Source organism: Apis cerana, linkage group LG11 (assembly GCF_029169275.1).
Source record: "Apis cerana isolate GH-2021 linkage group LG11, AcerK_1.0, whole genome shotgun sequence".
NCBI lineage: Eukaryota > Metazoa > Arthropoda > Insecta > Hymenoptera > Apidae > Apis > Apis cerana.
This window is the reverse complement of record NC_083862.1, coordinates 205,178-222,255: the sequence shown is the minus strand read 5'-3', so window position 1 is coordinate 222,255 and position 17,078 is coordinate 205,178. Positions and strand designations below refer to the sequence as shown.

The window sequence follows — 17,078 nt, the reverse complement described above, 5'->3', positions numbered from 1 at the left end:
TTCACGATGAATATCAGACGATCGATCAAAAATCGGTCGGTAACGAACGCGAGGCGCGAAAACAGGATACATAATCAGAGGAAATTATTCGAAACAAGGATTTATACGTGAATGAAAAATAAAGAAAAACGTAATGCGCGGTAAAATATACACCAAAGTGTATCCAAAATGGAAAAGTGGAAAAAAAAAATTAACGCTTCGAAAAAACCGAAACCGATCTCGCGAAAACGTTCAACTAATACGACGAAAAAGGGAATGTCAGCTCGAGGGTGGAGTTTGGTCGATGGGCCGAGTTGATATTGAACTAATTATCCGGATTAACGTTGGTAATACGATTTCTGGATTATATTTATTGACCGGTCACTACGTGGTAGTATTTCGCGGTGACTTTCATCACGGAGGACTCGTTTTAAAACGAATTTACCGTCGCATGTTTCGAAAATCGTTTCGAGGATACCCGAACGTTGATTATTTATTATCGGGACCAGTTATTCGAATCATAAATGAATTTTTTCACGAACAGATTTCACTCTCTCTCTCTCGTCATCGAAAGTGACCTACAATTAAATAGAGCGAACGATTCTGATATACATTGTAACGTTCTCAGAAATAATCGGAATGTTCAACATTTGGAATAATTGGTTACTCGATAATAATTTATTTTATTATTATAATTTTATCCAGCGAGCTGGACGTTATACCGCGCGGTTTATTTTCAACAATTCTCGCATAAAAATTCTCGTTTTGCGAAAACGTCTTTTCACAAATTTCACAATTTTTATTTTTTTTTATTTTTTTGTGTATTTAAATTTACATCACGCAGCGATCATGTTCTATGCAAAAGTTTTCTCCACGCAATATTATATTATATTATATTATTACGAAAGGAATTAAAATAAAATATCGAAAATAATATCCAAAGCGTAAATTATTCAAAAGTGTTTTCTTAATCACACTTTTTCGTCCTTGTAGAAAGTAATTGTCGAGTTTAGAACTTCCTAGAACTTATTCCAGAAGAATAATTCAACAACGAGTAATTACGAGTAAAAAGTCAGCTTCAAAGCCGTGAGGAATAAGAAAAGAGGCGTGCGAGATGCAGCAGGGAAAAGATAGTTTCGTTTGTCGCGAACAAACGTTTTCCTGGAAAGTTTCCAATTTAATATAATATTAAAACGAATAAGAGAATCGGCGCACGAAGCGCGACGAAATAGAGAATTACTATTACTCAATGAGTGTTACGAGCGTGTATTATATATGATTAATGTTTAATTTGCGTTATGAATTAAACGCGATAAGATAAATTAATTAGAAATAATTTTTGCAAAAGTGTCTTGGTGAATGATTTCGAATAAGTATTACAATCGATGCACGTGTTTGAAAAATATTTTTAGTCTGTAAATATTTCCCTGAAAACTTGTTGCGCGTTCAGAATTGGGAGCATTCGCATTTAGCGGATCATCTTCAAATTATTCCCGCCTTTTAGCCCGAGCGAATCGACAATTTAGAAAGGGACGGGCTCTCGTTATCCGACGTTTAAATATTCGTATTCTTCCCTTTCCTTGCAATATTTTACTTTTCAGATTAATTCGCGTTAATCTCGAAATTTCATCTCGCGTTTTCCGATGTTGCTCGCGTGGCTGAGCTTCACGCGAATACGTCCATTTCCATCCGAGGATTTGCAACTATACGTACACGTTCTTATTTCTTCCACGATATTTCTTTGCCACGATTTATATTTGAATTTTTAGAAAAAGGACAAAACGTATATATTTATTCGACGCATAGTTGAACATTCTTTGGACGACAACGTTGAAAATGAATTTATATGTTTATACAAATTCGAGATTCGTATCGTGGAAAAAGAACCACTCGTAGAAGAAACGCGATACTCGAGACGCGTCTGCAACTTTTACTTTTTTGTTTTTTTTTAAATAAATTTCAAAGAGCAATCACAATTGAATTTAAGGCTATTTGAATTTTACCTGCTCGTTGAAAGTGATTATCGTTGGTTCGTGCGGTATTTATCTTGAAAAATAACCATCTTCGATTACACTCGAGCACTCGCGCTGTCTCTTGACCTCAGATTAAATCAATGGTGGACGGCTGAATCGACCTTCGGGTCATCGATACGATAAGAAACAACAACTCGTGTAGCGCTTTTTTTCTCTCTTACTCTTGTTTTTTTTCTTTTTTTTTCTCCTTTCCGTTTATTTATATATTTCGATACAACGTTGTAAAAATTTATTCTCGGTTGTGTATATAGGTTGTTACTTCGAATCGAGTTACTCCAATTTCGCCGACTATTTATTTATTAATCATCCATGAAACTAAACGAGACGATACAATTTTATCGATGTTTCGTTTCATCGGTCGAACGTACGCATTTCCTATTGAACTTTACCGATAAAAAATCGATACAAAAGAGTCCAATCCTCGCCTTTCTCTTCTCTAACAACATTCTCCTCCCCTCCCATTATTATTACTATTAATATACCTTAATCGTATTCTTGTCCGAATAATTTTAACAATTTAATGGTTCTTTTGCAACCATCTTTCTTATCGGGAAGCAATGTTGTATAATACGTTTCTTCGTTTATATTAAATATGATTTAGAATGTTAAAATAAATGATGCAAGAGGTTTTAAGAGCTTATCGTACTCATCGGAAAGGAACACAAGATACTTGATTAAAAATATACGCGCGTTATGAAACAGTTAAATAATATAAAATAGTTAAAATATTTATAAATTTATTTTCTTCTTGGAATAACAATAATTTCGTTTACCACGTTCACAATTATCATTAATAAAATAATAAACTGATAATAATTAAAAATATACAAATGCGATAATTAACGTTGTATCACGACTGAAATATATGATCGTACATACAATGGATTACGATCCAGATACGATAATACTTTCAACTATCTAATTCCTCGCCTATTAGCAAAGGAGCAAAATAAAAATCCACGATATAAATATATATATATAAAACGGGGAGGGTTCGATTGAAAAATCATTCGATCTATCGACGATCGATCATAAGCAAAAATTCAGCGTTTTCGATGGTATCGCGAATCAAACGGCACGGTTAGGTATAGCGAGACATGTCTCGTGGTAGGGACCTGGGAACCAGCTGTTCTAATCTCTTTCGACCGGCATATCGCGAGTGGAACCGCGGTAGTAGTACGCTCAACGTCAGCGTGGACGTTTCCTCTCTTTCGAATCTCCTCGCTTCCAACATCGTCGAAAGTTCTTTCATCTTTCACCTTTTTAAAAACCGTTCGTCGATCGTGCGAATGTCGGGGCACCGTGATATCGTGGTGGAACTTTCAAGTGATCGGCGGTGACTCGAAATTCCGGACGTGTATTCGACGAGTGGCGAGACGCGGAACAACAACATCGGTGCATTGCACGGTGAGTTCGATTAATCGTGAAACGCACTCAGCAAGATTTTTCCTTTCCTCGTTTGGATTCAGTTTCGGGTAAGAAGAAGATTCGTAGTATTTTTTTTTTTTTTTTTTTTACGATGATTATTCAAAAATAATATAAGCGTATTCGTACAATGAAAAGTCATCCTCTCGATTCGCTAACATAAATGTTTACACCGCGGATAAGCACGTTGCGGAAAAGCTTATCATTTCACTGTTCGATTTTTAATAGGACAAGTTTTTTAATAATACCGTTTCGATATCGGAATCGGGCGGGTGATGACGATAAAATCGAGGGCAAAATATTAAGATGGAAGAAATTTTTGCAAATACGCGCGCGGTATAAAATATAAAAAAAGGAAAAGATGGATCTTCGCGAAAAGTCGCGAAGAAAAATTGGCTCGCGATGCTCGGTAACGGTTTACGACAAGCTGGGAATATTTTTCTGACCCCAAACTGACAAGCTCGGCACAGAATGCCGCACACGAGGCCCGATTAAAAAATGTGCTCGATAAGAAACTCGTGGAAAAGTTGGTGTTCCTTAACCTCCTCCACGCTGCATTTCTATTAAGTGGCGGTGGTAGCTAGCCGTCGGGAGGGACGCTGATCCAATTTACTTTTCATTCAGCGTGAGACCAACAGCAATTTGAAAATTTTCTTCACAACGCTTGCCCGCCTTTCGCGTCCAATCAACTCGTAATTTATTCTTCGTTTCGTTTCGTACTCTTCCTTTCGTCTTTCCTTTCCTATCAGTCGGGGAAAAAAGTAGAAAGACATTAGCGTAACGAGTTTCTTTCGCGGGCCGAATACTTTTTTTTCAAAGAAGAAAGATCAAGCGCCGTACTTCTCGCAATCGTTACAAATCGCGTACGTATTCTCGTGTACGTTCTTACCGATCGTACATACACGGATACATATTCTTTCATATTCTTTTTCGAAAAAAAAAAAAAAAAATTGACAACTTACACAAATCGAATCATCTTTTGCAACTCGATAAGAGCTTCGTTTGGACGCGTAGAGAAGAAGCGGCCGTATATCTCTATTTCCGACGGCACACGAGCTAAAAGAAAGTTTCGAAATTGAAAAAAAGAAAAAAAGAAGAAGAAGAAGAAAAAAAAGATTACAAAATCGTCGTTGGTCGTAAGGAAAGATTCGAGTAAGTACCGATTTATCGCGCGTAGTCGATTTCTCGCTAATTGTTTATTACTCGAATGGTCGTCGGATATAAATTGCATCGCGTCGCGACGTATTTTTAATGATTCGTGGACGCGCGTATAAATAGTACACCATGGCGATAACCCGTTCTTTCTTTCTCCTCCTCTCACTCTCCTTTCTTCGCTCGCTCGGACGATCCAACGTCTCGGCCGCGTTTTTATCGCGCACTCTTTCGCCGTTGCATTCACCGTTTCTCACCGATTCTCCCCTCCTTTTGTTATATCACGTATAAGACGGACCTCCAGCATTTTTCCAACACCACGATCGACAAGTGTCGATCCATCTTTCATCTTACGTTCCACTCTATCCATATACGTGATATCAAAAGAAATACCGAAAGAAATATCAAAAATTATCGAACGCGGATACGTTTGTTCGTAATTCTTCTAAAGTTCGGTCTAAAGAAAAGAAAGAAAGAAAGAAAGAAAGGAAAGGATCGAAACGGATTAGAATCGAGATCTGCCTTCCCCTCTGTCCTCGTAGCTGCCAATAAACCGCGGTTGTCCACGGTTATTAACGCAATTAGAATAATCGATCGTCCAACGGAGTACGGCCGATATCGCGGCGTAATGGCATTATTACGACGACACGATGGGAATGATGTAAGGTGACGTGCGGCAATCCGTCGGGGGAGGGAAGGGGGAGGAACGCAACGTTTCCTGCGGGTGAAATCGGGTTCGCGTTCACCGTGCACAACGGAATTGACATACGGAGTTGTCGTCGAGGGAGGAACGAGGCGCGATTAAACCACGACGATTCCTCCGTGGTAAACAGCCGCTCAACGACGAAGACGAGAGAAACGAGGGACGCCAATAAATATCGAATTACGTTGGAACTCGCTTCGGGATCGGGAATAAAGCGAACCGCTCGAATCGTCTCCAACCGAGCAACGAAAAATCCTGTCTCTGTCCGCCCAGAACAGTCTCCTTTCTCGCCGAGCGGAGACGATTTCTAGAAAGCGGAGCCCATCCCCGATTTTTCCATCGCGTCGAATCGATAAATCGACAAATCGAAGGATCCGCCAACAACGATCCTCCTATATTCCAACGTTTCGTCAATCTTATCTATCTTACTTTTGAAATCGGCTTTCTTCGAAATCCGACGGGAGTCGGACACTGGCAGCGACTAGTCCCTCTGGATCAACGATCATCGCCACGATTTACAAGTTCAAGCGTTGTGCGTCCGCACAGGCGCCGATAACGAGTTGCATTGAAAGCCTATCGCCACGATACGAGAGAGTCTCATTTTTATCACGGTCGCGACGCGCTTCCTCCTCGAGTCGTCGGTCGCGCGCCGGCCGCGCGTAAACACTAGCTTATTATTCCGTATAATAATGTCGTAGCGTATCGTAGATAGGAAAAAAGGGAGATGGCGAATCGCGAATGGCGATTTTTACATCTCGGTCGACGAGACGACGACGAAAATGGGAGGGGAGGGGGAAAGGAGGAGAGAAGCGGAGCGAAAAATGGAATTTCACGAAGTCGAATACGAACGGGGCAGACGAACACCAGCTGTTGACCTCTCTTCTGCTTTCTGATCTTTGATCTTTCGTTTCGAGATAATCGTTCGCGTAGCCGATCGAAACGATACGGTTCGTAGACGGAGCGTCGATGGATCATCTGCAGACCGAAGGAATCAATTCTTCGCGACGTACCGGCACCGATAGAACGGCGCCACTCCACTCCAACGCGTTCGAAACTTTTCTCGCCTGTCATCGACACACCCGCACAACGTTTCGTTTCGTCCTTCGAATTTTATTTTATTTTATTTTACCTGTGAAAAGGATACACCGAGGATTTCCACTTTTTCTTTCTCTCTTTCTTCTTCCCCCTGCGTTCTTCGAGCTAAGAGGAGAAGCGACACGAATTCCATTCGACGCGAGCCGCCCGCTGCCCGTCACAATCGGAAACGGAGGATTGTTCCGCTCGATTGGCTGGTAAACAGAATCATTATGTCATCCGCAACTGGACAGCGTGATAACGACACCATCGTGGCGTGTTTCCCGGATCACGTGTCGGACTTTCTCCTCGCGTAACGTAAATTATTTTCGATATCGACGGTTTCCCCGTTCGTCTCTTTTATTTTCCCAGCCCCATAAATCGTTTCGGATTTCTCCTCTCGTCGATATTCAAGGAGCAATCGAAATTCTCGTCCAAATTTCGTCGATGTCTCCGTCTTTTATCCGGTCATCCGTGCTTGTACCGAGATACGAAGGGAAGGAAGGAAGGAAGGAAGGAAGGAAGGATTTCTCGAATCTATTTTTATCCCTGGTCCGTTGTTCGAGGTTTGACGCGAGAGAGAGAGAAAGAGAGAGAGAGAAAAAGAAGAAAAAAACGTACGATAAAATCGAGACATTACCCGTTAGCCGGTGATACGCGATACATTTCGTTTAGATAGATTCTCGAAAAACGAATTCGTCGAACGAATTTACGATCCCTGATTGGCAATTGCTTAACGGAATACGCGCGAAACGATCGACCCGAACGATTTTCGGTATCGAGAGCGTTTGTCTTTCTCAACGACGACGGGTGCAACCGGTCGAATTTAACCCGTGTTCAATGTTTCAAGAGGGTCAACATTACTCGTCGTCGATCGGAACGCCGATTTGCTTCCCACCCATTTCCCTACCCTCTATCCGTGCTGTACCACTTTGACCGCGATAACGGGCGAATTATCATTGTTAACCAGCTATTAGCGGCTCGGTGTCGTTGCATCAGCGTATCGTCTAGTCCGCGTTTGTTCAAACGCCGCTCCGCACTCGCGCCGTTTAATCGCTCCCGTTTAATTAATAAACCATTTCTACGCGTTACGCAATCGTATCCATTTCTCCTCCAAACACGATTTCTTCCCTCCCTCCAATTCTTTCTCATTACGCCTGCCTTACTTACTACCTTTCCACCTACCCCTTTATCCGATTAATATATTCGAAAATATTTTATTTTCGCGTATACGACGAGCTTGTAAGGGATACATAGATACATACGTATACAATGCATCTCGATTGAATCCATCATCCATGATCTTTTTTTGTCCTCGCAGAAAGAACGCAGATAACGAATCGATGGAAAAAGGTGGATCGATGGAGCACGGATCGAGTCATTTTTGTGGAAAGATTGGCGAAAAATTCTGAGAGATGATACTTTTTTCTCGCCTCGAAAGGAACGATCGATGATTATACACATATAAAAAAAAAAAAAAAAAATAGAAAAGAATTCGGAGGATTTTTCGAGGGAACCGCAGACAAATAGAGTTAACAAGAGGCTCGTGTACGTACGGAGGAAAATTCTCTGCCCAGCAATATCGTAACGTTATTAAGAGTGATCACCGACGTTGCAGAACTTTCCGCAGACGCAAGGAGACTTTTTCACGGACAATGGGAACAATGAGGAACAATTTCGCGGCGGTCTTTGTGCTTCACATCCTGATGCACTTGACGAGTCAATCCCTCTCCCTACGCGGCACCAACGAAAATTCCTCCAAGAGAAACAGTTTGTCCGAACTGCGATCGACGTCCTCCCCGATCTACGAATGCCTCTTCCTAGATCCGGATCTGCCCATTTGCGACGAGAAATTGTGAGTTCTTACTTCGATATCAAAATTCTTCCCTTATTTTTTCTTTCACTTTTATTTTCTTCTCCCACTCTTAATACCGGGGGAAATAATTATTTGCTCGTCAAAAGTGATATACTCCGTTTTATTATTTTTTTCAAATGATATGGTAAAATTTATTATATATAGCGAGATAGAGGTATAAGAGCTATATAAGTATTTACAATATGTGAAGAAATTTTGTTTGATCGTTTAGAATGTTGAAGTTGGCGGAGGAGGATTGGTCGAGCGATCAAGATAATTTTGGTAAAAATAGCGGGCGACGCTCGACGAGAAACGTCGATGTATCCACGACGGACGTCATAGTGTACACCATTGAGGGTTGTTTACCGTCTAAGTAAGACTTCTATATTTCTCTATTCGATCGATACTTATTTATTATATTCTTTAGACGCTCGAGAGAAATAGAGGAAAAGTAAAGTATCTCTGAAAAATATTTCGGTACATTTCAGGATTGAACTTGTTCGAGTTACCGATTGTACTTAACAACAAGATTATGTTATTTAAAATTAAATAATACAATACAACGCGTTTGTCGCGTTATTTCTATTTAACGATAGATAGAGAGATCAAATTACCCTGTGCGTTTCGAATGGGATTAAACAAGAAAACGTCGTAATGGTCGAATCGTTCGACAGGATACCCTTCTCGATGCCTTCCTGCGAGGGGATTTCCTTGGACAAGATCGTGGATGTGCAGAAATTCCGCCCCTTCGTCGTGAAGGGAGTGACAAAGCCACCGTTCGTGTTCCCGAAATTCAATTATCGCGAATGGCAGCGTATGATGATGCGGTTGCAGAATCATGTTTCGCCGCAGACGGAATTCGTAAGTAATCGATTCGATTCATCTTGTATTTATCTTAACATCGTGGTAACAATTAAACGTAGCTCGATCTTCCTTCTTTCGTTTCTTTCTTTCCACTCCAAACTTATCGTTCAATTAACAATCAATTCACAATAAGTTTCCTTCGAAACGCGCTCGAAACGATCTTATCCATTATTTTCGCGCGATTCTCCACCGCTTTCGACCATTCGCCGATATTTCGACAACTTACTGGTTTCAGAAAGAAGAACACCCGATCGGTAGTACGTTCGAGGGAGCGTCGCCGTCGTCGCCGTCGTCGTCGTCGTCGTCGTCGTCGTCGTCGTCGCCGTCGTCGTCGTCGTCGTCGTCCGTCGATCGATCCGTGGTTCAGGAAGAAGTAAGAAAGCAAGAGCTGATGAAGGCAGCCACGAAGAAGGAAATGATGCCGAATAAGATTGCCGTTATTACGACCAACTCGAACGACTCGTCGCCGAACAACACGCGCATTCTTGATAATTCCAAACTTGAGGGATCGGTGGATCGACCAAGGACGAGCGAGGAATTCTCCGATACCGTATCGCGGGCGGCTCCCACCTCTGCAAGCGTAGAAAATCGATCCCGTGATCGAATCGATAATTCCGAGGAATCGACGCCTAACGAGTCCCCCGATCGTTCCAAGTTCGACGTTGGAGAAAATCCCGAAATTCCGAATACACCGCCTCGCCACGATACTCGCCCTCCCGTCGTCCCTCCGGAGTTATCCTCCAACGAGCTTCTAAACTATCATAATTCCGACAAATTCTCAGGATCGTTTCCCGAGGGGAAGGAGACGAGTGCGGTCGAAGGCGGGGTTGCGCGCGATTTCCCATTCAAAAAAATGATAGTCGGAGCGTTGAGAAGAAGAAGAAGGTTAGCGGGCCGAGCGTCGGCCAACGGATCGTGGTCGGATGCGTCTAATTGCGAAACGAAAGCAAAAATTCGAGCGATTCGAATGTATTAAAATTCGATCGGCGAGCCAATACGTTTGCGAATCTCCTCTCAAATATCGCAATTTTGAGAGGTAACTCGTCTCGTCCATCGCTCCCGACTCCGTTTCCGATTCCTCGGACAACGGATTCCATGATTCGCGCGGGAGCTGCTCCAACTGCGTGTTTACGCGACACGTGTTTCGCTCGTTTCGATCGATCCTGGTGCACGAAACTTTTGCTCGTGTTCGAAAATACGAATCGATACCTTAAATTCCCCCTCCCGCCCGGATTAACCCGAGGAACGTATCCCGAGGAATTCTTTCCTTTCTTTCTTTTTTTTTTTTTGGATGGAGGACATTTCAAGAATTTGACAGTAGATCATTTAATTTATAATTGTAGGTTTCTTTTCTTTTTTTCCTTTTAATTTATTCAAACGAGTGTAAATGTCGTCCAGACGAGTTCGACGAGTAATTATAAGTGTTATTTAAACGTGATAATTCGTTATTTATTCAAGTAAATTGATCAGCATAACAGAAAGTTTCGTTCATTTTCACTTTAACAACAGTTTTCACACGTGTGCATTTTTGTGGCAAAGTTACTACGTAAGTTATTACGTAATGGTACTTGAAGTGTCCTTGACATTTATAAGCCTAAAATATTTCACATTCTTTTTCGCATTCACTTTGTCCACTCTGTATATAAGACTCTTGGTGCGCGTCATGCGTTACAATTACGAATAATTACCAACTATCAATTACTTGGTTAACCAAAATGACAAAGCATCGAATATCGTTTTCGTGCGAAAGATTGAATGGTAGGAGGGTCTGGGAAAATCGCGGGAAAAGTCACTTCCTCTAGAGAATGCTCTACTCTATCGCGGCGATAAACAATGGAATCTGCTAACTCGTGTGCCCGATCTTGCTTGAAATTTACAATGAAATTTGTCAACGAAGACGAGCTGTCAAATTGAAAGGGGATAGGGTTAAAACCGGTTACCAGAATCGAGAATACCGATGCTCCATTTTTTTTCTCTTCTTCTTCTTCTTCCTCTTCCCCTTCCCCTCGGTCGTTCCCCAATATCGGTCTAAGCATGGAACAACTCGTCCCGACTCGATGACGCCACGTTTCGACGAATCGCGTGACTTTTCTTCGCGGGAAGGAATACAAAATTATACATTTTCCGTTTCTCCAATTAAAATTAAATAATTATCTTTCGATTCCGTTTTCCTTATCTCAAGATTTTCGTTCCCGATTTCGACAACTATTTGATCAACTCTAGAAATACGAACGCTCGACGCATCTAGGAGAACGTTGACGCAATAATTGATAATTGGATAGATTTTTAAGATCCTACATTATTCGAAATTATTTTTGAAGAAGAGTTCAAGATCAAAGAAGACTTGGATGGATGGATATAAATCTTTGTGTATCTTTACTTTATCATCTTTTATAAGAGAGAACGTGAATGGTAAGTAAGATTTCGCTACGTTACCTATGATCTCGTTCATGTAATGTAATACAAGTTAGTGCGTAGTCGATAAGTCGATTCGACGACATTTTATTTAATCGATTAGGATTAGGATTAGGATAGAATATTAACTTAACGAGAAATTGTCACTTTGCGATTCCACGTATCTCTGTATACGTGGAATCTGTATACACTGTAAACTATCTATTACGAATAAAAAGTGCCACGTGACGGACGACGTCCGATCCTTAGATATCCTTATTTATCCTCGAATCATAAAATTTTCCAATTTTCCAACACTTGGAACAAACTTGTGTATTCTTCGTAATGAAAGCAATAAAAATTCCAAGATGCTCGATCGAAATGCATATTCAAACTTTTATTTCGCATTCGTAAAGTGAAATACAAATAAAATTTCCAAATACATTGTCGTTAAACTTTTGAAAAAGTATAATATTACATAATCTCTACTACTATTTTATCGTTCCTTCAGCGTTTCTTTCTCGGTCGCGGACACCGACGTTTCAACCGATCGGTTTCTTTCGGTCGGAACGTTACCTGTTTGCGAAATTTCCGGCATTTTCGTCGTTACACCCGACTCCTCCGCCACTCCCTTCGACGATTCCAAAATCAAGTCAGCCGGTGCGAATTGGTTATCGGTCCGTTCCTCGAAATTGGAAACGTTGCTTCGAGTTTCGAGATTCGAAAAGGAGGATTGATCGTGGAGGTTGGAGGGCGCGATACGCCGCAAAGCAGGAACGCGCGTGGCGTCGGGATAATCCAGGATGAGACTGGTCGATGCCCGGCCAGAATCGGGATTCTCAACATCCGGTTGCTCCGTCGATCCTGCCACGGATTTAACGGAGTTTCTAGTGAATTCCCCGTCCGTCTTTCCGATCACCGAGATGCTCAGGGAAGGCGATTCGGGCACCGACTTCGAAGCCTCCACCGCCGCGTCCTTCTCGTTGCTCTCGCACAGCGGCACACCGATATCGGGCAGACAATTTTGAGCGACCAAAGTGGCTGTAAACGGAGCGTTCACCACCTTCGTCACGTATATCTGTTTAGGTTTCGTCGTTTTGTCCAAATGTGGAATCAAGTATCTCGCGTCCCTCCCCGTCTTTCTCTCTCGTTCCGTCGTCAACGCCTCCGTTCCCTTACTCGACTCCGGCACCCTCTCGTCCGTCGACACGTCCGTGCCTAGGGAAGATCGGAGAGGGAACGAGGCCGACATCTCCGAGGCCACCAATTCGCTCAAAACTTCCTCCTCCTCGTTCGACCAAACGCTCGACCTGGCCTCGCTCGATATCGAAAACCCCTGCTTTCCTTCGTCCAAACCTGCTTTCCCGTTCCCTTGCTGCCTCAGACCGTGCAAACACGACGACACACCCTTCCCCGGTTTCACGCAAATCGGTTGATGCCATCGAACGATCTCTATCACGCGTACCTCCTCCTGCGGCTTGTGATGTTGATATCCAGGCCAGAAGAATCGATGCAGGTCCAGATCCAACGCGTCGACGTTGCGAAATATTGCCACCGCTAACAACAACGACGAGAGAACCTTCATCTTGCGAGGAGGACGATTCCAACCACGAGTTCTCGAACAGCAAGACTTTTTTTATTCCAAGAGTCAGGGATTTCGACAAACTCGTCGACTCGGTCCAGGTGACGAACTGGTTGGGTTCTCGAGCGGGGTGTGGCTATTTATAGGCGGAAAAGCAGCCGAAACGGTGGATGGAAAATGCCGTCCGACCGACCGACCGAGGGATTCCACATTTTCTCGACCAACGACGCACCTACCTTTTCGGATGGGTCGTCGGCGCGATTAGCAGACCCTATACCGAATATACCTGAGTCGAAACCGATTCCACGGCACTTAAGAGGGGCCACTAACGTCGCGTTAATTGCCCTTAAGCGTCATCACGGGCGAGATTTCTTCGGGAGGACGACGAAGATAATTACGAAGATAAGGAGGAGCTAATGCGAACGTGCGTCTCTCAAATGCTTCTCCTTCTTCTACGCATTTGTTTATCTTCGCGTACGACGCGTTCACTGCTCGATTCTAATTCTTCTTTACGTAAACGTAAACCGTAATTTCCGATTTGATTAATTATTTTCATCCTCTTTCGCAATGGCGCTTTAAAAAATCGATTTCTCCTCTCAAGGAAAGAGATTAATTCCATTGCTAAAAATTGGTGAAAATACTTGAGAATAAAAATTCGAAGAGCGAGCATCGGGTGTGACAAAAGGTCTCTCCTCGAGGGGGAAGATGAAGAGAAGGAGAGGAAAGAACTCGGGCACACCTGAGTCGGATTCCTGCTGCTAACCATTAATTCAGCCCCTTCCATCCGATCCTTTCCATCCGTGGGAGGAGAAGGGGACACGCGAGTGGGCGAGCGAGCGATTTCTTCAACGGCGACGAGGATACGACGATCGTGCGATGCGGCGTAGAGCGGAGGCTGCGGTTAGAAAGGTTTAAAGCCGGGTCCACAGTGTCGCGGCGCAGCTCGCTATGGCCGCATACCACCTGACCATCTACGCCCAACGATACACGCAACCTGTCCGGCATCGTGCATCGCGTCCGCGTACTCACGGTGCCGTACGTCTGACCGACTGGTACCAGTACGGTACCAGTTGCCCTGCAGCCAGCCACCCAGCTGCGCGCGCGCGCGCGTTTCTCCCGCGTCTCAACATCGCCATCGTCTCGCCGATCCCATGATTCGATCGATACATCCCGATATCTTGCAACAATACGCCAGCCATCGACCGAGAGCCGAAGCGTCGTTTCGTCGGAGCAAAGGAATTTCCGCATTTACCCAGTGAAATTGCCAGCTTCTCCGCCTGCGCGAAAAACGGAGAGAGAGAGAGGTACGTGCGCTCGAGAGCCATCTCAACTCTGGAAACAACTTTCCAACCTCGTCCGTGATCGAATTCCGTTCGGATTGACCGAGTGTCCCGGTGTCAGGTTCGTTCGACACTTTATCTCTGCTCTCGCTTCGTGAACTTGAATTCAGGGAGGGAACAGGCTCGCGTTGCGGCCAGCCAGCGGCCTCCTTCCACCGAGCTTCGACCGGTTCCCCGGAGAGCTTTTCTTCCTCTCTTCCACGAACGATCGTTTTCCCAAATTTTATCCTATTTATCGCCACGGATTATGCTAATGTTCGAATCGAAGGTATGCTCGCTACACATTTCCAACACATTTTCAACCTATGATTTATGGTTATGGTTATGGGATACGATACGAGTACGTTTCAGTCCTTTTTCCTTCCACGATTTACCGAATTATATTTTTAGGATCGTGGAAAGACACGTTGTTGGGTTCAGTTTATTAAAGACTCGATTTATGGACGATTCTTGGGTGACGGTTAACGTGGATTATAGCGTGGAATGAATCGAGTCGAGGCCTTTTCGAACGATTTCGAAATTTACAAGCGTTCGTTCGAACTTTTGGAACTCATTATCACGCTCGTTTTTCCTTTCTTCCTTGTTTATATTTTTTAGGCGTTTAAAATATTTTTTACAGAAAGGCGTGGCTCGTATTCCGTTTCGAATTCTCTCTCCGCGTTCCATGTATCATATCACGCGTGTTACAATGGTCGAAACTCTAGGCGCGTCAAGGCGTTTCAACAATCGATACAACAAATTCTAAAAGCTGTTACACACGCGTCTATTGCGCGTATCTGCGTTCGACTCGGATCTCGACTTTGACTGCGTTATTTTTAGTTTCTTCCGTAATACGCATCATCGAATATAGTTTCGCAAAATTGTTCAATTACGTTTCAACTCATACGTGTATATATATATATATAAAACACTCGTTCGTTGGAATTACGTTCGCATTTTCCGGAGGATAATTCTTCATTCCGGAGACGCTGTTAATCGCAAACACGGCAAAGTTCAAGTAACCTCGTTCCCAGCGACCATTTCGGTATTCCGAGCAGTTTCCATAAAATATTTACGACCTTTTCGCGGAACGACGACGAGATCACGGTTCGACGCGTCCCGCTACCGAGTCACGATTATTGCGTAACACACCGGTTGCTTAGATATGAAAAATACCGCTCGGTTACCACGCGATCGGTTCCTTCTTTTCCATTGTCCTCGAGTGCACAGGTGCAAACTCTCGATCCACGATTCCGAGTTCCAAGTTAGAAAGTTACGGCGTCCCTTCTTTTTTCTCCTTTCTCGTTTATCGCGATCCTCGTGTAATCGCAAATGCACCCACGCGCGCCGCGCACACCATCGCCGCGGTGAAACCTTCCCGATAATTCGCCTCGTTCGCGTGTGTTTAATTTACGTTTACGTTTCTCTTCGTGTCTTTTCGCTTCGTGCTACGTATACACATATATACGCGCGTTACGAGGTTTAAGAGACGAGGAACAAGAGGCTATCGACTTTTGCACAACCATAAACGTCGAAACGTGATTTCCGATAAAGGTTAAGAAAGAGGAGCGCGATCTCTCCACGTACGCGAGTAATTCGTGATATTCCCTGATTAAACCTTACTCTTTCGCATTTCGACAATGCGTACTTCCCCCGCAATATTTCCAAATTATCTCCACGTTAAATACCCGGCCGTAAACTCCTATTTTGCGGAACGTGCATAAATTTAAATTTAGCTACTAAAATATGCCTTATACTCTCGTTTAGAGAGAATCGCGTTAAATAAAGATTAGAATTTTAATTCGATTCCGGGCTTTACGATTCGAGATAGCGTTGAATCGAAAATTTTGGTGGAATAACGCGACAGTTTGTCCCTCGCGAGGAATTGAAGCCAAGATGGCAACGTTTTACGCAACGTTCAACTCTCTATTCGCTGTCCGTTGCTTCGACGGATAACGTCCACTCCGAGGAAAAATTGGAACACGACGTTAAACGTTTCCAATTTCACGGAATACTCGAATGTCGAGGTACGCGCGTCCACACTTTCTCTCTTATGCGATTCTATGCTATAATATAATGGAAAAATAAGCGAAACGAGTTTTAAAAGAGCCGACTGTTCGCGAGCTGGCAATTTGAAATTACGCGACGTATAAAGAGTTAATAGAGCATCGATAATCGTATATTATTAGACGACACCGTGCGTTAACGACGCGTTAAACGATGACCGACGAAACGTCAGGATCCGATGACATTGATAAATAACGAGCGGAGAACAGTGTGAAAAAGCAAGAAACAAGAGTCGCGCATATAATAATACGATTATACGCCGCACACGATCGCGCGCTTATTCACCGATTCTCGAGAACAGGCGATGACGCGACCACGCCGCGTTGTCGTAGGTGTTGTTCCACGCGCGCGCCCGTTCCCATTTGTCCGTCCATTCATGGCGAGGACGTTGCTACGCAGAATCGATGCCCGTGTGCACTCGCTCAAATTTCCATTTCCTTTCTAAATTTCGTATTTCGAACACCTATTATGCGCGTCCAATCCCGCGTCGCAATCTCAATGGCCGATCGCTATCGAGAAATCCAGCAATGCGATCCTGCGCCAGGATTTTTCAATTCCTCGACCGGTGAAAGTTTTCGTAACGCTAATAACGGATGGATCGAATCGTCTCGTTGGCGGAATTTCTACGTTA

At 43.4% G+C, this 17,078-nt stretch overlaps 1 protein-coding gene across 7 annotated transcripts; it reads left to right on the top strand.

Moving 5' to 3' along the window:
• Positions 1–2,740: 2,740 nt before the first annotated feature.
• On the top strand, positions 2,741–11,748 carry LOC107996050 (uncharacterized). Of its 7 annotated transcripts, none has more exons than XM_028665818.2 (6): positions 2,741–3,419; positions 7,688–7,914; positions 7,997–8,221; positions 8,454–8,594; positions 8,896–9,082; positions 9,321–11,748. In XM_028665818.2, exons 3-6 carry the CDS (start codon positions 8,022–8,024, stop codon positions 10,059–10,061), a joined length of 1,269 nt encoding a protein of 422 aa, XP_028521619.2. In that variant the 5' UTR covers positions 2,741–3,419; positions 7,688–7,914; positions 7,997–8,021; the 3' UTR covers positions 10,062–11,748. The 7 variants fall into 7 exon arrangements, with proteins under 7 accessions (XP_028521619.2, XP_028521618.2, XP_061937095.1 ...); XM_028665817.2 differs by having other exon boundaries at positions 7,985–8,221; XM_062081111.1 differs by having other exon boundaries at positions 7,688–8,221.
• Positions 11,749–17,078: the final 5,330 nt, after the last annotated feature.

What these genes read in the sequence shown, in the direction of transcription:
- LOC107996050 (XM_028665818.2), top strand. Translation starts at nt 8,022, where the DNA reads ATGGGAACAATGAGGAACAATTTCGCGGCGGTCTTTGTGCTTCACATC. An exon ending in GAGGGTTGTTTACCGTCTAA is followed by an intron (nt 8,595 to 8,895) that starts GTAAGACTTCTA and finishes ATCGTTCGACAG; the next exon opens with GATACCCTTCTCGATGCCTT. An exon ending in TTTCGCCGCAGACGGAATTC is followed by an intron (nt 9,083 to 9,320) that starts GTAAGTAATCGA and finishes TACTGGTTTCAG; the next exon opens with AAAGAAGAACACCCGATCGG.